At 42.6% G+C, this 18,668-nt stretch overlaps 1 protein-coding gene across 1 annotated transcript in view; it reads left to right on the top strand.

Annotated features, from left to right (window-relative positions):
- The window catches only part of LOC127656724 (peroxidasin homolog), a 127,086-nt gene that overhangs the window by 44,043 nt on the left and 64,375 nt on the right, over window positions 1-18,668 (top strand). Inside the window, exons 4-7 of the mRNA XM_052145207.1 lie at window positions 181-252; window positions 2,049-2,120; window positions 9,031-9,102; window positions 15,148-15,317. Coding sequence (XP_052001167.1) covers window positions 181-252; window positions 2,049-2,120; window positions 9,031-9,102; window positions 15,148-15,317 — 386 coding nt within the window. The remainder of the gene's footprint in view (window positions 1-180; window positions 253-2,048; window positions 2,121-9,030; window positions 9,103-15,147; window positions 15,318-18,668) is intronic.

Raw genomic sequence — 18,668 nt, 5'->3', positions numbered from 1 at the left:
TGTGCTATCAATATTCGGGTAGCAGTCTTCACTTATATTTGATTCAAGAAATTCTTAACATTTCTACTTTATTTTTCTGTATTTTGTTGCTGTTGACTGTTTAAAGTGCCAGTACAAGTGGCACTGTATGACAACAGATTCCCAATGTGTATTAATATCCCTGAACATTCCTTTTTTCAGCTATTTGTACAAGAATGAAATCCAGGCAATAGACCGGGAAGCCTTTAAGGGACTAGTCTCTCTAGAACAGCTGTAAGTGACTTATTGCCCCCTTTCTTCCTATGTCCATTTCTTAAAATCTCCCTTTTCACACTTGCTACTCAAAAAATTATTACAGCATAATTCTTGGTACAAACGCACAAAAGGGTATGATGTAATTTGATCCATGTTGTAATAAATAAAATAAAGATGTAAAAAAAAATTGGTTTCATACGATAAAAATGCCATTTATCCATTTAGAATACCATTGGTATTTTCATTTGGCAGCAATAACCAATAATGCTCTTTTTATCCTCTCTGCTGTTTGCATTAATTATTTATTGTTTATTGTTGTGTTCAGTAAGTGTGCTTATTCATCATGCACAGTGTTGTTTCGTATTCACTGTTGTATTTGGTGGTGCACTAATTCATGTGATAGTCTTGTAAGACATGTTACATGTTAAATGTTTTGCACTGTGGTCTCAGGAGACACTTTGTTTAGTTTGACAAAGTTTAGGACATGACAATAAAAACCTCTTAACTAGTCTTGACTTCATTTAGCTAAATTTGTGTCTCCACATTATATGAGATTTTAATAGGCTGTTTATAAACATCTAAATTGCAGTTTAAGACCGAACTGATGTGTTGTAACTGTAACTCCTGAGAGTTGACAATTCATTTTTACACTCAAAATAATTATTTTAAGATTTTAATTAGTTAAATCTTTTAATCTCATAACAAAATTCCATTCAATTGAATTGAGTAATCTATAACAAAAAAACTCAATATTAAATCTAAAATCTTAAAAATAGGCTACAATATTTTTTTGTGAGTATAACAGATGTGTAAAAGAATAACAGAAATGTACAGTCTTTATCTTTCTGGAAAACAGACCAAAAATATTGATGACTTGTCTTGCACTACACTGGTTTTGTCCAATCAAATGCTGTATAAAATACAAATGCCCCTCCCCCCAATACCACCTGTAACCGCCTAGCGGGTAGCAATTCATGGTTCATGGCTGTGGCATAGTTAAACCCTATAGAGCGCAACTGTGCCCGCCCACTTTTTCAGCCATCTGGGTTCCGGAAGTATTTTCCCCATTCATTTCTTCCATAGACTTTTTATAAAATCCTTCATAAAAGAGTTGTAATCCATGAACCAAACCAACCAGCTCAGAGGAGAATCACAGCATCACAAACTTTGTTTTGAGGCAAAAAAGTATTTGAAGGGTAACTTCTAAAAAGTAATTTAGACTTTAGTATACTTATGTACTTATATGCCATTATTTCAGTTTTTTATTTCTAATAAATGTATTTACCAATACATATTTAATATACTTGATGCATGTTTAAATAATTAAATGTTTATACATTTTTCATAATTTTATTTCATAGTTGGCTAATGTTTTGTCTGTTACAGTTTGACACTGTAATAATGCACATTTTTATCTACTCAAATATGTTATGTTCTTTGACTAAAATTATTAGTCTTTTTAATCAGAGTGAAATATTGACTCAAAAGGACATTTTTATAAAATAAAATAAAAATGACTCAAATAAAAACACAAATTAACACCGAACATAACACCTGCAAATAATATTTTTTACCTGTACAACAAGGAATAAAAGACGCATTCAAAACAGATCAATGTAGAATGTATAGATTCTAAGCATTAATCATTAAAAGAGATATACGTGATATCAGGCAGCAACAAAAGGTGCCTTACAAAATATAATCACCTCAGAAGACAAGTGCTAAAAAGAGAATATTTGCACAAGATTTCATGTCCTCTCTCTCTCTCTCTCTCTCTCTCTCTCTCTCTCTCTCTCTGTGTCTTTCTCTCATAGATACCTGCACTTCAACAACATCGAGTCATTGGAGCCCGAGTCTTTTTCCCATCTACCAAAACTTGAGCGATTGTGAGTCTCAAATTAATTAGATTCCTCAATCATTGTTCAGAATCCCCTCAGTGAGCCCGTTTACATGCACAACAATATGCTGATAATTCCCAAAATCAGTTTATTTAAAAAAAACTGACAATGCAAGAAATGTATTCTCTGCTTTTGACGTCAAACTGTGAAGCGTCATGCGGACACTGGATAAGCCGGTAATGACACCAGTAAAGGTGTTTACTTGCAACGTGAATCGGTGTAATGGACAAAAATCTACCTGTGTCGATCAGTTTATTCTTAAGCCGTTTATGGCCTGAAAAGAAATGAAGGAAATGAAAGCTGTTTAATGCATTTACATGACAAAACACATTGTCACCTATTTAGCATAATCGGTGTAAGAATGTGCATGTAAACACACTCAGTTTTTTACATATGCATGTTCATAGTCATGGTAATACCTCCTGTATGATGTGAGATCAATAAAGCAGAGTACACAGACAATGAGCTAACATCGTATATCCTTTGTTTTGAGAAATAATCAAGCATATTGTTGTTTTGAGAGGAATTTGCTTGCAAGTCACTTCTATGATTATGATTAAATCATCCAGGGCATTAAAAAGCATTAAAAGTCATTAAATGGATTTTGTGAATATTAAGGCCTTAAATAGCATTAAAAAGCATTAAATGTTATTCCTACAGGCATTAAACATTTTAGATAGTTTTGAAAAAAATAATATTACCAATTTATTTTGAATATAGACTTCACAATTAATAACTTTGATTTGCTGTCACAAAGTATGTACATTGGTGTGATAAACACGCGGATCCAGTTTGGTAATTGAATCCGGCCGGTGCAAAATTGACGTAACGCCGGATGTTTGGACAGCGGCTGGCTAGGACCTGGAGGAGTTAGAACAGAGAACGTAAATTTAGTAAAGTTGCAAAGAAATGGGTAAGTGCAAATTACAGCAAAAGAGGCTAGAAGACAAAGAATTTAGGACATAGTTGCTTACATGGTTGGTTGTCAACATGGAGCCGTTAAATCTCATATGCAGTCCGATTGCCACAAATCGGCTGTAAAAGGCAGACAGCAATTAACTATCTCAAGTTACTTCGCCGTGACCGATAAAGTAACATCTTCAGCAACTACTACTACCACCACAACTGCTGCTGTAGTGACCACCGCTTCCTGCGGAGCCACTACCGAAGGAAAATCGATCGAACTTTGACCATAGTTTGTTTCGAATGCGACGCTGCAGGCAGAGGTACAGCACCACTCAAAAGCATCAAATGAAGGTGTTTCTGAGTTGTTCCAGGGAATGTTTCCTGATTCGCAAATAGACAAATCTTTCACCTGTGGATAGGACAAAACCAGCTACATTTTAAAATGTGGACTTGCCATACTTAAAAAATAAACTGATTTCTGTGATTAACAATGCAGGACAATTGTGAACTACTGGCTTCTGTAGCTTCAGCCAGGACCATATACAGGATCTACCTTGAAGAAGAGAGGAGCAAGAGAGAGGGTGCCATGCGTGGACTTAAGAGAAAAGATTTGGAAGATGAGCTGGAAGAACTGAAAAAGAAAAGGGAGGTGTTGATGGAGATGTGTGCCAGCCTTCAGAATGATGTCGATCAACTAGCTGAGCAGGCCAAAAACAAATCTAACACACTCATGGGTCAAATGATTACAAAATCTAATACTATGAGGAGATACAAGGACAAATGCAATGAATTGAAAAATGTTGAGTCAAGAATTGGAACTAAAAATGAGCAAACTAAGGCACATGGATTAATTATCTTATTTACACAAAGTTAAAACTATAGAAATTACTATAGTAATTTCTATAGCACTTGATTTTTTCATACATTAAGTTCCAGCCTTCAGAGTTTTTCCTTCACTGACTAATATAATAGTAAACTATTTAATGGATTATAGAGTGGTTAAATACAGCAAACAATCCAACAGTAAGATTAATCCAAATGGCGATGATGAAGATGACGACGAAGTTTGACAGGCAATGACTGCAGTGAGGTGGGATGATGATGGCAAAGATGACCAAATGCAGAGGGTACTGAGAGAGATATATATCTGGAGCACAGGAAAACAGGTTAAGGTAAATCCAACTAAAACAAGAAAAGAGCGTGAGCATGAGAGAGACAAAGCATGTCACACTAGAACTATCTGACAAACACAACTCACACAATTATAAAGGGGAAAGGAGATAGCATGCAGGTGTCGCATTAATCAGGCAGAGGCTGGTAATAAGCATTGCTGAGGAACGCATGAGGGAAGCCACACAAAACAAACAGGGCTGAATAACCCATAACAGTACCCCCTCCCTACGTGCGCCCCCTGGCACACTCGGGGATGGTGACCTGGTATTTGTAGAAACTATCAATTAGGGAATGATCAAGTATGTCCAGTGCAGTGATCCAACATCTCTCCTCCATACCGTAACCTTCCCAGTCCACAAAATACTGGAACCCGTGCCCACTCCGCCTGTAATCCAGAATACTCTTGACCGAATAAGCGGATTTCCCATCTACTAGATGTAGCAGTGGAGGAACCGGAATGGGCGGATTTATCGGTGAGTAAAAAATGGGCTTAATTTAGATATGTGGAAAGTGGGGTGGACCCTCCTGTACGCTAGAGGCAATTTTAGATGGATTGTTACCGGGATAAGATCTTGGTAACAGGAAATGGGCCAATAAATTTGGAAGCGAGTTTATTGGCGATGGATGCAAAGGAATATCCTTAGAAGAAAGACACACCTTTTGACCTACTATCTAGATGGGAGACTTAGACATGTGGTGATCGGCTTGGGCCTTAGTGTGGCGTCCCACCTGGATGAGAGTTTGTCTGACTCTCCTCCAGGTGCGACAGCACCTCTGGATAAACGCATGGGCAGAGAGGACTGTTACTTTGGGTTCCAGTGCTGGGAATAGTGGTGGCTGGTAATCTAAACTAGTCTGAAATTGATATAGGCCCGTGGATGAAACTGGCAAAGAGTTGTGTGCGTACTCCACCCACGCAAGTTGCTGACACCAAGAAGAAGGATTGTGGGAAGCCACACACCGTAAATTTCCTCCAGGTCATGATTAGCTCGCTCAGCCTGCCCATTGCTCTGAGGATGGAACCTAGAGGTAAGACTGACGGTAGCCCCCAGTAATCTACAAAATTCCTTCAAAAAGTTGGAAACAAATTGGTGCCCCCTGTCGGAGACCACATCTATCGGGAGGCCATGAATTCAAAAGACGTGGTCAACGACAGAAGTCGCTGTCTCTCTAGCAGAAGGTAATTTAGGTAGAGGAATGAAATATTCTGCCTTTGAAAACCGGTCCACTATGGTCAAAACAACTGTAAATCCCTGGGAGGGCGGGAGTTAGGGCAGTAATTAAATCTAGGGCAATATGGGACCAGGGTCTTGAAGGCACCAACAGTGGCTGAAGAAGTCCTGCTGGGGACAAACTGGAAGTCTTAGAACAAGCACAGACTGAACAGGTGACCACGAACTGACGAACATCATGGGCAATGCATGACCACCAAAAAATCTCTGTCTGACCAGAGCCATGGTGCACCCAACTCCAGGGTGACAGGCTAATATGGATGAATGACACCAACGTATAACGTCTGTATGTACAGACTCTTGATGTTTTTGGAACCAGGACGGTAAGAGATAGAAAAATCAAAGTGACCGGAAAAAAAAGAGCCCACCGGCTTGCCTGGTGTTCAGACGTTTAGCGGAGCGAATGTACTTTTTATCGGTCCAGACAATGAAAGGTACCCCAGACCCCTCTAACCAATGGCGCTACTCCTCCAAGGCTAACGTGACTGCCAGCCACTCATGATTATAATTACATTTGGCAGGAGACAAACGATGGGAGGAAAAGGTGCACGGATGTATCTTGTCAACGGAGGGACTCCGTTGGGAGAGTACCGCACCTACCCCCACATCTGACGCATCTACTTCCACAGCAAACTGACGAGATGGGTGAGGAGTAACAAGAATGGAGGCCGAAACAAACCGGCCCTTGAGTTTGGAGAAAGCCAGGTCGGCCTCCCTTAACAAGCAAAACTCAGTGGAGATAAGGTCCATCAGAGGTGCGGCTAGTTGGCTGTAATGGTGAATAAAATGCCGGTAAAAATTGGCAAAACCCAAGAATCTCTGCAGGGCCTTGCAAGAATCCGGGGTTGGCCAGTCTACCACAGCCTTAGTCTTAGCTAGGTCTATCTGAATCCCCTCCATTTCTAGAAAGGTTACCGATCGAGCGTGGAACTCACACTTCTCAGCCTTATCAAAAACCCCATTCTCTAGCACCCGTTGGAGCACCCGTCTGATGTGCTGAACATTTTCCTGGAGCGAATGAGAAAAAATCAGTATGGAATGGAAAGAAAGGTGTGGACAAAAGACAAGAAGCATGAAAGAAAGTACTCCAAGCCAAAATCATGTTACCAGACCAGCAAATGTGTGGATTGTGTGTGGATAACCATGTCCGAGTCCATAACCAAGGTCAGAGGACCACTGGGGTGAGTGGAGAGTCAATGATGTGAAATGAGGTGAGTTCAGAATGGTTACAAGACAGTGAGGTTTAAGGTGGTGGTGCAGTTCTTTATTTCTGTTAGTGGATTGTTGCATAGAGTATTGACCAGAATCTTGACATTGAGAGTAGTAGTGGGGATCTTGAGAGCCTTCACCATGGAAGCGTCAATTAGGTTGGCCTCAGTACCGGAGTTGACTAGGGCTTGACAGGAGTGATGCAGAGAAACCCACTGCAGTCATACCGGGAGGAGAATTGAAAATGAGGATTTCTGTTGGAATGAACTACCCACCAGTAACCTGAACTACTGGTGGACTCTCTCTTTTACCGGACTGGAATATGCTTGATGAACTGGAGATCCACAGTAGAGACAGAGACCTTGTGTGCATCGACGGTTCTTCTCCTCTCAGGACAACAGAGCTCTGTCCACCTGCATGGGTTCTCCCTCAGATGACTGGCTGACCGCAACCTGACTCAAAACTCCCCTGGAAGGTGACGAAGCATACGGCAGATGCTCATGAGATGCTGTAGATCCTAGACACGAGCGACACCGAAGACGTGTGTCCTCTCGAATAGCAAGATCCAGTCCATCAAGATTCTTTGGTAGATCTAGAGCATAGATCTCGTCCTTCATGGGGTCAGCCAACCCATGCAGGAATAAGTCCCACTGCGCCTCCTCGTTCCAGTTACAACTATCAGCAAGCCTCTGAAACTCTATGGAATACTCAGATACTGCTAGCGTTCCTTGGTGAAGTTCGGCTAGAGCACATGCTGCATCTCTGCCATGCGCTGCACAGTCAAAGACCTTCTGAAGTTCCTCAGCTAAGGACTGGAACAAGGAGCAACGTGGATGTTTCTGTTCCCACACTGCCATCCCCCAAAGACATGCTCGACCAGTCAGCAGTTAAATAACATAAGCCACCTTTGATTGGCTGGTGGGAAATGCAGATGGCTGCAAGGAAAATGCCAGAGAGCACTGGAATAAAAAAGCTCTTCAATAGATAGGCTCCCCCAAATAGGATCCTGAAGGGTTGATCTGATGCTCAAATTGAGAAGCAGTGGGTGGTGCTGACCCCGATGAGGGTGGCAGTGGTGGTGTGGGTGCAGGGGACTTATCTTGAGATGACAGTCACCAGACAAGGGAGGCGAGCTCGGTGAATTACGCTGCCAAAACTTTGATGGCTCGCCCGGTGGATCATGTGGCCTCTTCTTGCTGAGCGAGACAGGAATCCTGATGACGATGAGTGTAAAAAAAGCAACCCTATAAGATATCTCGGTCTTTAATGACACTAAACACTTTTGGTACTTTAAGCAGTTAAAAAAAAAATATTACAATTTTTTTGTTCAGTATTCACTCTTCAGAAGAGAAAGGTTGAGGAATACTAAAGAGGCGTGGGCATAACTTCAAAAAATAGACAAGGTACAGGGGGTGGAATGAGTACCTTGTATGCATTAAAGGGTTAAAACACATTTTTCCTTTGCCAGGTTATCAAAGATGCTGTCAGTACAGTCACTTGTATTTAAACCAGATTATGCCTTCTTTGCAGTCGCTAGGGAAGTGGCCCTATCTGACCTGGTATAAATTAAGAACATCCCTGTGGACCTTTATCTCAAGATCTCATTTCCTCGGAGCATATAGACTGTCGGGAACATCACAGATTAGCCCGCTGTATAACTTCAATGGCCCTTTTCCTGTACCAGAATCTACCATGAATGCTACTCCTGTTATACCCTGAAAGACATAACACTAAATAAGGAAAACTGATGAAATGTACTTAAAACACATGTGTGAGGACTTTGAGGAAATTATATAGAAGTTGAAGTACTAAAATATAGTATGAAACTAGATACTAATCATTTAAATTAGTCTGGTTTATTTCCCAAAAATGAAAATAACTATACTTATACATTTGATGAAGAAAACGAATATTTGCTTGTGCACACCACAACTCCACATCACAATGCTTGGGTATTCAGGTTGCTTTTTAATGCAGTTCTATGCAGTAGGAAAAGTTTTACGAGTGGTTATTTACTGGCCTAAATCAAAAGCGTCCACCTTCAGGTCTTTATGACATGATTCGGTCTCTCCTTCAATGTAAGGGATTTTTAATTTTGTAAAGAAAAATGTGTGCCTGTTTTATCATCCACAATACAAATAGCTCTTATCTCTTAGAAAATTAATAATTTACTCTCCTTAACAAGACGTGTCATTTGAGATATCATTTATTTCTTTAGCACAAACAGTGCAGGATGAGTTAATGCACCAAAGTATATGTATATGTTATTTAGTTATATGTCTGTGTTTATTTTTCCTATCGTAGTCAAAAAAAATTATATCCCTGATTAGTAAATACACACTTTTGAACCTGTCACCTCTCATTGATATGTGTTGCAGATTTTTGCACAACAACAGAATAACTCATCTTGCATTAGGAACCTTCTCTCATCTGCAGTCTATGAAGAGACTGTGAGTATTCTTGTCTAATATTACTCTCATCTGTCTTGATGTGTGTGAGTCTTCATTTGAAAGATCAGATACTTTCATGCTGTTTATTTAAAGTTGAAGTATTTAATTGCTCAGAAATTGTTTCTTGATTGAAAGTCAGTCTGATTTCAAACTCAAACTCCAAAAATTGTATAAACATGACAATAAACGGAAATTATACAATAGGATTTTAATTGGGTTGTAAATAAAAATAATACATAAATTTAACCTCCTTGCACCAAGTGGTTGTGCATTGTTCAGGGAAAACCTTGTTCCCTATCTGTCACTAACTCGATGTTGTGTCGATGAGTTGACACTAGGGGTTGCTCCTGCGGAGCCCAGACATCTCTGATCTTGAGAAAAGGCCAATGGAAATTGGCTTGTGGAATTTGCATGCCACTCCCCCGAACATACGGGTATAAAAGGAGTGACGCTGCAAACACACATCAGATATCTTCTTCTGAGCCGAGCGAGCAAGTCACAGAGCTGAATTCTAGGATTCGTAGGATCTACGGCACTTTCCAGCGGTCCTCCCCCTCGCACACTACGTTGTGCTGAGCAAACACCCTTGGGCGCTTCAGCAGCAGAAAAAACAAGAAGTTCACGGAGTGAATAAGTTCGATTTTTATATATATATATATATATATATATATATATATATATATATATATATATATATATATATATATATACATGTCTATATATACATATATATAAGAGTGGCGCAAACGGAAAGTGTATTTTTCAAGATGCCTATTCGTTTGTGTTTATTTCCTGGTTGCAGTCAATGTCTCTCCCCGTCTGATGGCCACGATCGCTGCCTTTCATGTCTGGGTACCACTCACGCGGAGTCATTGTTCATGGATGGTTCATGTCCTCACTGCGAGGACATGACCATGGCTACGTTGCGGTCACTGCTCGCCCTCGTAAGAGCGCAAGCCACCCCAGTGGCTCCCCGACTTGTTCCTTCAACCTACGGGTATGAGGCGGGGTCGGTTAGCACTGGGGCCAATATGGGGACCTCAGTGGGAGGCTCTCCGCCAGGTATTCCTTCACGGACCTCCCACTCCCTGTCACGCTCGTATGCTCCAACCGAGCGCTGGGGCGAGGTTGCCGGTTCGTCGCGGAGCTACCCGCAGGACTGCGACACCACCCACCTCACAGCCGGCCGCCAAGAACCCCAAGATGTCTTCAAAGTGCCCCTGGGACTCAGGAAACTGCACTATGGGAGCTGGTAAGCAGACCACTCCTTTCCCCACCAGAGGGTCGGGTGGAGAATCCTTATTTCTTTACAAATTTGATTTTTCTGCACGCCAACTGTCTCCATGGGCCACGAGGATGAAAATCTTCCTCCCCCATCCCAGGCTGTTCCAGGAGCAGTCACAAGGAGCCAATTAAATGCTTCGATGTCTCTAGACTCAGCACCCCAGGCTCCATCCCGTCGCGAGGCCCCGCCCAATGGTACGTCCGATGCTGTAGTCCCCATGGTCCCTATCACACGGTGCTTGGGGGCATGGCTCGCACTCCCCAACCCGTCACGCTGGTTGATCAGGACCGTCTGACTCAGCTATGCGATTCAGTTCGCCAGGCACCCGCCTAGGTTCAACGCCATCCGCTCCACTGCGGTGAGAGGCGAGAATGCCGCTGCCTTGCGTGTGGAGATCGCCTCCCTTCTACGGAAGGGCGTGATAGTGCCAGTCCCTCCAGCCGAGGGGAAGAAGGGGTTTTACAGCCCCTACTTCCTCGTACCCAAAAAAGGCGGCGGGGTGCGGCCAATCCTCGACCTGCGAGTTCTGAACCGGGCTCTGCACAGACTCCCGTTCAAGATATTCACGCAGAAACGCATTCTACCGAGCGTCCGGCATCATGATTGTTTGTGGCGGTAGACCTGAAGGAAGCGTACTTCCATGTCTCGATTCTTCCTCGACACAACTCATCCTGGTTCAGAACATCTCTTTTCTCGGTATGGAGTTAGACTCGGTCTCAATGACAGTGCACCTCACCAACGAGCTGTCTGCGTGTGCTAAGACAGAACACGTTGGTCCCACTGATATCCTTTCAGAGGCTCCTGGGGCATATGGCATCCTCAGCGACGGTCACACTGCTTGGGTTGATGCATATGAGACCATTTTAGCACTGGCTACAGACCCGTGTCGAGAGACGAGCATGGCGCCACAGCACACCGCGTCCTTGTCACGCAGGCTTGCTGCCATTTTCTCAGCCCCTGGTCAGACCTAGCATTCCTACGGGCAGGAGTTTCCGTATGCCAGGTCCCCATGGAACGTCATGGTTACGACAGATGCCTCCCAACGGGCCTCGGGTGCAGTATACAACAGGCACTCACTCGCCAGCCCTTGGACAGGCCCGCGACTGCGTTGGCACATCAACTGCCTCGAGTTGCTGGTGGTACTACTTGCCCGGAGGAGGCTATTGCCATTGATCAGGGGCAAGCACGTGTTGCTCCGGATGGACAACACAGCAATGGTGGCATATATCAACTCTCGCCATATGTCACAACTCGCCCGCCATCTCCTCCTTTGGAGTCAGCACTGGCTCAAGTCCCTGCGAGCCACTCATAGCCACTCATATCCTGGACCGCCTCAACAGCACAGTGGACACCCTGTCACAGCAGGTTACGCCCAGTGGAGAGTGGAGGCTCCACCCTCAGGTGGTCCAGCTGATCTGGAGTCGATTCGACCAATCACAGGTCGACCTGTTCTCTTCCCCAGAATCCTCCTATTGCCCACTATGGTACTCTCTGACTGAGGCTCCCTCGGCACAGATGCCTTAGCACACAGCTGGCCCCTGGGGCTGCTCAAGTATGCGTTTCCCCCAGTGAGCCTACTTGCATAGACGTTGTGCAAAGTCAAGGAGGACGGGGAGCAGGTCCTTTTAGTGGCCCCTTATTGGCCCTTCCGGATTTTGTTCTCGGACCTCATGCTCCTCGCTACAGCCCCCCCCCCCCGGCGAATTCCCCTGAGGAAGGAGCTTCTTTCTCAGGGACGAGGCACCATCTGGCACCCTTGGAAACTCCATGTCTGGCCCTTGGACAGGACGCAGAAGACCTAAGTGGCCTACCACCCACAATGGTAGACACGATCACTCAGGCGAGGGCCCCCTCAACGAGGCGCCTTTACGGCCTGCAGTGGTGTCTGTTTGCTCAATGGTGTTCTTCCCGAGGTGAAGACCCACAGAGATGCGCAGATGCGTTGGATCAGTGCTTTCCTTTCTGCAGGAAAAGTTGGAGGGACGGCTGTCCCCCTCCACCTTGAAAGTGTATGTAGCCATACCGGCATATCATGATGCAGTGGATGGTAAGTATTTAGGGAAGCACGATTTGATCATCAGGTTCCTGAGAGGTGCGAGGAGGTTAAACCCCCCCAGGTCGCGCCTCGTTCCCTCGTGGGACCTCTCCGTGGTCCTTCGAGGCCTTCGGGGAGCTCCCATCGAGCCCCTGTGTTAGCAGAGCTAAAGGCGCTCTCTCAGAAGACCGCCCTCCTGACGGCGCTCACTATGGCATACCACACCCAGCACGTGCCGCCCCCTGCTGGCCTATGATCCCATTCAACCAGAGGTGTTGCGGCTTCTTGGGCGTTGTCCCACGGCGCCTCTCTAGCAGACATATTTAGAGCCGCGGGCTGGGCAACACCTAACACCTTTGCAAGGTTCTATAACCTCAGGGTTGAGCCAGTTTCGTACCGTGTGTTATCATATGACACAAACAGGTATGTTCGGGTCAGCTGGCTGGGTGTATCGCTTGTGCATAGTGCCTTTCTCCTCCCTTGAGACGAAAACGTGCGCTCTTTCCCCAGTTGCGTTCGCAAAAAGTGTGAACCCTGGACGTTCTTCCTCCCTAACCTAGCAGCCGGCAAGTCTTCGGACTGCTTCTGCTCCTAACCGGTAAGTCCGTGTGTCGTATGGGACACCCCCCAGCTTGGACCTTATATTTGGCCTGCAGCCGAACGATTTTGTTCCTTTTTTGGGGAGAACAACAGAGAGAAGGCCACGGCGGGGCCAGCCAGTCCTTATACTTCTGAGCAGTTAGCCATTCCCCTAGGTGTAGGGGAGTTGGGGGTAGTTATGCGAGGTCTGCCCGTCTCGCACCGCCAGTCTGCGTAACTCGGTTCAGCTCTTGTGGCGTTTTCCATTGACACAACGTCTCGTTCCCTCCATCAGGGAACGGAGGTTACATCAGTTCTGACGTTCTGCAAAACTCTTGTGAGATTGGTATTATGAGGTAGGCTTGCTGTGCGACTCCACAGTATACAAATATTAGTTGTGAATCACACTAGGCTTTTTGCAGAGCGAGTATTGAGTTCTAGCATCTAGACACGACTGCACCAACCTGTGTTATTAGCTTCAGTAGGCCCTGGCAAGTTTAAGCTAATTGATTATTGGTTTGTTAGTTAATGAACAAAAAACAGAACAAAAAAAGCGTTTGTCATTTTTACAGTTCCAGAAGCAAACACACGCAATAAATAAATTAAAAACTGTAGTAAAATTTCAGACTCTAATAATGTTCTCCAATCTCAAGTTTTGGCCACATGGGAATTGATTATTAATGATAATTTGAAACCTTTAAAGCCAGACCTAAGGCAAGCTCTGAGGTTGTTAATTGATAGTAAATGCTTCTTATGCAGCCATCAGTCCACATTATTAAACCTTTAATTTTGAACAATTGTAAAATAATAGCAGAATTTCTGATGAAGAACTACACTAACCATTATCCTGAAGAGCAAAGATCCACTAATCAGATAATACAATCAGCTCAACAGTGCCCACACAATTTTTCAGGCATCTGGGTTCTGGAATTATTTTCCAAATTAATCTCTTCCATAGACTTTTTATAAAATCCTTCATTTTTGATGGATGTTTTGAGCCATGAACCAAACCAACCAGCTCAGAGGAGATTCACAACATCACGTACTTTGTTGTGAGGCAAAAAAGTATTTGAAAATTGGACAAAGACAAAGATACAAGACTGTGTATTTCCCATCTTTCATGAATACATGGACTACAATCCCATGAAGCATTGCGAATGATGTTATTGAATAAAAAACTATTGGAATATATAAAACTATTGATTTTAGGTTGTTGATTTTAAGGATAGAAACAATATATTTTAAGTTTATTGCAAAATACCCTGATATGTACAAATATATACAGTAAGTAGTTTAAGGGTGAAGGGAGACCAACTCAATTACGTCATTCACAGTGCATCATGGGAGCGTGTGGTCACTCCGATGCAAGTTCTGCAGTTTTGTTAGCCGCGGTTCTCTGATTGGTGGATTCTTCTTTGCTGTATCATGGGTAATGTAGTTGTTAACCATGAATTCCGCTATCAAACACGATTTTTAAACAATGAAGTTCAGATAATGCAGATGGATGGCTTAAACAGAAGCATGCCATTGATGTACAACCTCGCAGCTCAAGGTAGGTCTGTTTTCAAAGTTTTATAAGTTATTGTTGAAAATCAATTTGTCAATGGGATAAATGAATGGTATTTTGACAGTTGTGCTCTATTATGGTGAACAAAGTGTTCCAAAAGGGCTCTGCAGTGACTGCCCACTTAACACACTGTGAATGACACAATCTAGACACCCTCACTACACTCTTGAACTACTTATATATACTATATATTTTTATATTTCTGAGTATTTTGCAATAAACTTAAAAACATATTGTTTATATAGTTACAGTATAATCAAACTTGAAATCAATACTTTTATGTGTTTCCATCGTTTATCATACAAACTATGGAAATTTGCTTAGGCTAAATCATTCACAAGGCAGAACAAATATGAAAATTGAAAGCCATACAGGTTTGGAAGATGAGTAAATAATTATGGCAGAATTTTCATTTTTTGTTATTATCATTTTTAGAGGTTTGTTGCAACTTAGCAATGATTGTTTGCAGCTCTGAGAAATGCTGCTTTCGAGAAGAAGCCAAGACTTGACACAGAACTTCTTTCTTATGTTTACTGACATTTGGTCCACTTGTGTGTGTGTGTTTGTGGGTGTTTATAGGCGCCTGGACTCAAACACACTGAACTGTGATTGTGAACTTCTTTGGTTAGCTGATCTGTTGAAGCATTATGCAGAGTCTGGTAACGCCCAGGCTGCAGCTACATGCGACAATCCGAGCCGCTTGCAGGGACGCTCGGTCGCCACCCTCACTCCAGAAGAACTGAACTGTGGTGAGGCCATTCACACACACTTTACACACTCATATACACATTTGGTTACAAATGGATAACAAAATGATTTTCATGTTCAACATCTGCCCCCAGTCACCACATCCACATCACTGTGTTCATTGGGACCCCTTCACATCTCTGAACATGTTAGTCATCGCATAATATCTAACAGATGCTGAACTGGTTTTTATGTGCTGGATTATGGAGTGAATTCCCAGATGTGTCACTGTTCGTATGCTGCACCACTTCCTTTTCAAATGCTGGAGGGATTTGAGGGTCAAACATGATTCTTTTTTGTGATTTAACATTTATATAGATTTTTCAAAGCAAATAAAAACAAAACATATATTCAATGAGTCAACATTAATTCCCAATACTACCCCTCCCCAATCAAGAACCCTACCGACCCCAAACGAACATCCCATTGTTCCTACATAAGTACACACATATACAGAGAATTAAAAAAAAATAAAAAAAAATATATATATATATATATATATATATATATATATATATATATATATATATATATATATATATACATACATACATACATACATATACACATATAATAAACATACAACTCTAAACTATACCTCTCTCTCCACAGACCCACTCCATGAGCCCCCCAAAAACATAAAATATCATCCCCATTTCCCATTAAAAGAATCCCATATCCCCAGCCTTCTACACATTACCTCTTCAAAGGCTGCCACCCTTCCCATCTCCTCGCACCCCTCCCAAATTGAGGGTGCTCCCACTGACTTCCAACCCCTTAAAACAATCTGCCTGCAATCATAGCACTGGTGAAGACCCAATCTTTTATGTATTTGTCACCTACGTTGATGACTGCCCCATCACCCAAGACACAGAGTCTGGGGCAAAACAAAATCTGAATGCCCAACACGTTACACACAAAACTCTGTACCTTCAACCAAAATTCCTGAATCTCAGCACAACATCAAAAACATGGGCCATGTCTCCATCCTCTGATTGGCCATGCCAGCAGGTGGGTGTGTCTTTAAGACCAAGCCTATACAGTCTACAGGAGGTCCAATAGAATCTATGTAGAATCTTGAATCGTATAAGTTGCACCCTTGCATCTCTAGATATAGACTTGACATTTTTTTTGAATCCCAGCCCTTCATCCTCAAATACCAAATTAAAATCTTTCTCCCATAATCTCCTGATTGAGGATAAAGCTCTTTCCCCAGACTCTGAACTAGCAGGGAGTAATACACTGATGGCTCATGACCTTTTCCAAAAGCAGTAATCACCTCTCCCAAAGCATCTGCTGCTTTAGAGAGGGGGTATGCTACTCCCAAAAATAGTACAGAGCAGGTGGCGCAGCTGTAGATACCTAAAAAACTGAGATCTGGGAATCCCAAAATGTTGAGCCAAATTACCAAATGTTCTCAATACTCCACTCTTATATAGGTCACCGAATGTAGTAACCCCCCTCACAATCCACTCTGACCAGCTGAAAGGGGACTTGTCAATACACAATTTTTGGGTTCAGCCATATGCTCGATGCAGCATTCAAATAAATGTCTGAATTAAACACTCTGGACACTTTTGTCCATACCGAGTGCAAATGCGAGATACAGTAATGGGGTGTAACTTAGCTTCTCCGGCTAGTTTGATAGAAAGGATTTGCAATGGGGCAAGGACTTTTTGATCAATACAAAACCAGGGAGGGGGTCTTTCAGGCGGAAGTGACCAATGAGTCAAATGCCTGAGAGCAAACGCATAATAATAAAACAAAATGTTGGGTAGGCCTAGCCCACGTTTGTCCATCGGCCTATGTAATTTTTTTAAATGTAGTCTGGGATTTATCTGAAATTAGTCCATTTGTTTGTACTGCTGCTACAGGGTGTTTATAAAGTAACTTAATCCAACCAATAAATGTACTCCCGAACCCATACTTTCCAATCCCATTCTACCATATCAAACGCCTTTTCGGCATCAAGTGAGATGGCAGCGACCGGAGGCTGATCATTCGCTACTGACCATATAATATTGATGAAACGCCTAATGTTATCAGAAGAGCTACGGCCTTGAAAAAACCCCACCTGATTTATATGTATAAGAGATGTCATAACTTTACTTAATCGGTTAGCCAACAATTTTACATCTAGCTGGATCAGGGACATTGGATGGTAACTTTTACACTCACTTGGATCTTTGTCCTTTTTAAGAATCAGACTGATCCTGGCTTTTGTCATGGTTGGGGGAAGCTTTCCATTCTTTAATGCTTCTGTATAAACTTCTAACAAAAGTGGAGCCAATTCTGTTGCATAAGATCAAAAACATTCAGCAGCAAAACCATCTGGCCCCGGGCGTTGCCTGTTATTAAGGCCTTAATTACCTCGTAAAGCTCCTTCAAGGTTATCTCAGAATCAAAATAATTTATTTGCTCAGTTGTAAGTTTAGGCAGGTCTAATGGTTCGACACATTTTCAAATATCTTCATCAGTAGATGAAGATGTGCAACTATAAAGATCAAGATAGAATTATTTAAAAGCATTATTAATATCAATGGCCGAGGTAAATACTTCACCACCAGCAGATTTCACTGAGGTAATGGTAGGGAAAGACTCTCTATGCTTTATATATCTAGCCAGAAGGTTCCCTGCTTTTTCCCCAACTCAAAGTATGAGTGCCTTGCCCTGAATAAACAAAACTCCACCTTCCGCGACAAAATAGTATTAGATCTGTATTTCAATCAGGTCAATTACCTGAGGCCATCAGACGACATTTGGCACTTCAGTTCTGCCTCTGCACTTTTAATATTCCCTTCCAACTCCACGAGTTCTCGTGCTTTGGATTTTTTTATGAATGAGGCATACTGTGTGATCTGACCCCTAAGAACCATCTTAAGTGCCTCCCAAGCCTCGCCCACAGAGGATACTGAGGACCAGTTGGTCTCCATATAAACATTGATTTCAGTCTTTAATATTTGTTGGAAATCAGGATTTTTCAAAAGGGATACATTAAAGTGCCAACTATATGATTTATTTTTCTCTGTATGTGGCAACATCTCTAAACTCACCAGGGCATGATCTGAGACTAAGATGGTTCCAATTGAGTAATCTACAATAGATGAAATGAGGGACTTGGATATAAAACAAATGTGAAGCATCAATGTTGCTCTAGGTGGCTTACACACTTTTGCTTCACTATGATCATGGACTGAGTCCATCAAAAGATTAAAGTCTCCTCCCAATATTATATCATGAGGGATGCCAGCGGCTTGCAACATCCCTTCAAGATCTATAAAAAAGCCCTGATCATCAACGTTAGGTGCATAAATATTAGTCAAAATCAACCTATGCCCCTGAAATTCTGCTGA

The sequence above is a fragment of the Xyrauchen texanus genome, chromosome 16 (assembly GCF_025860055.1).
Source record: "Xyrauchen texanus isolate HMW12.3.18 chromosome 16, RBS_HiC_50CHRs, whole genome shotgun sequence".
NCBI classification, from domain to species: Eukaryota; Metazoa; Chordata; class Actinopteri; order Cypriniformes; family Catostomidae; genus Xyrauchen; species Xyrauchen texanus.
This window is presented reverse-complemented; position numbering and strand designations above follow the sequence as displayed.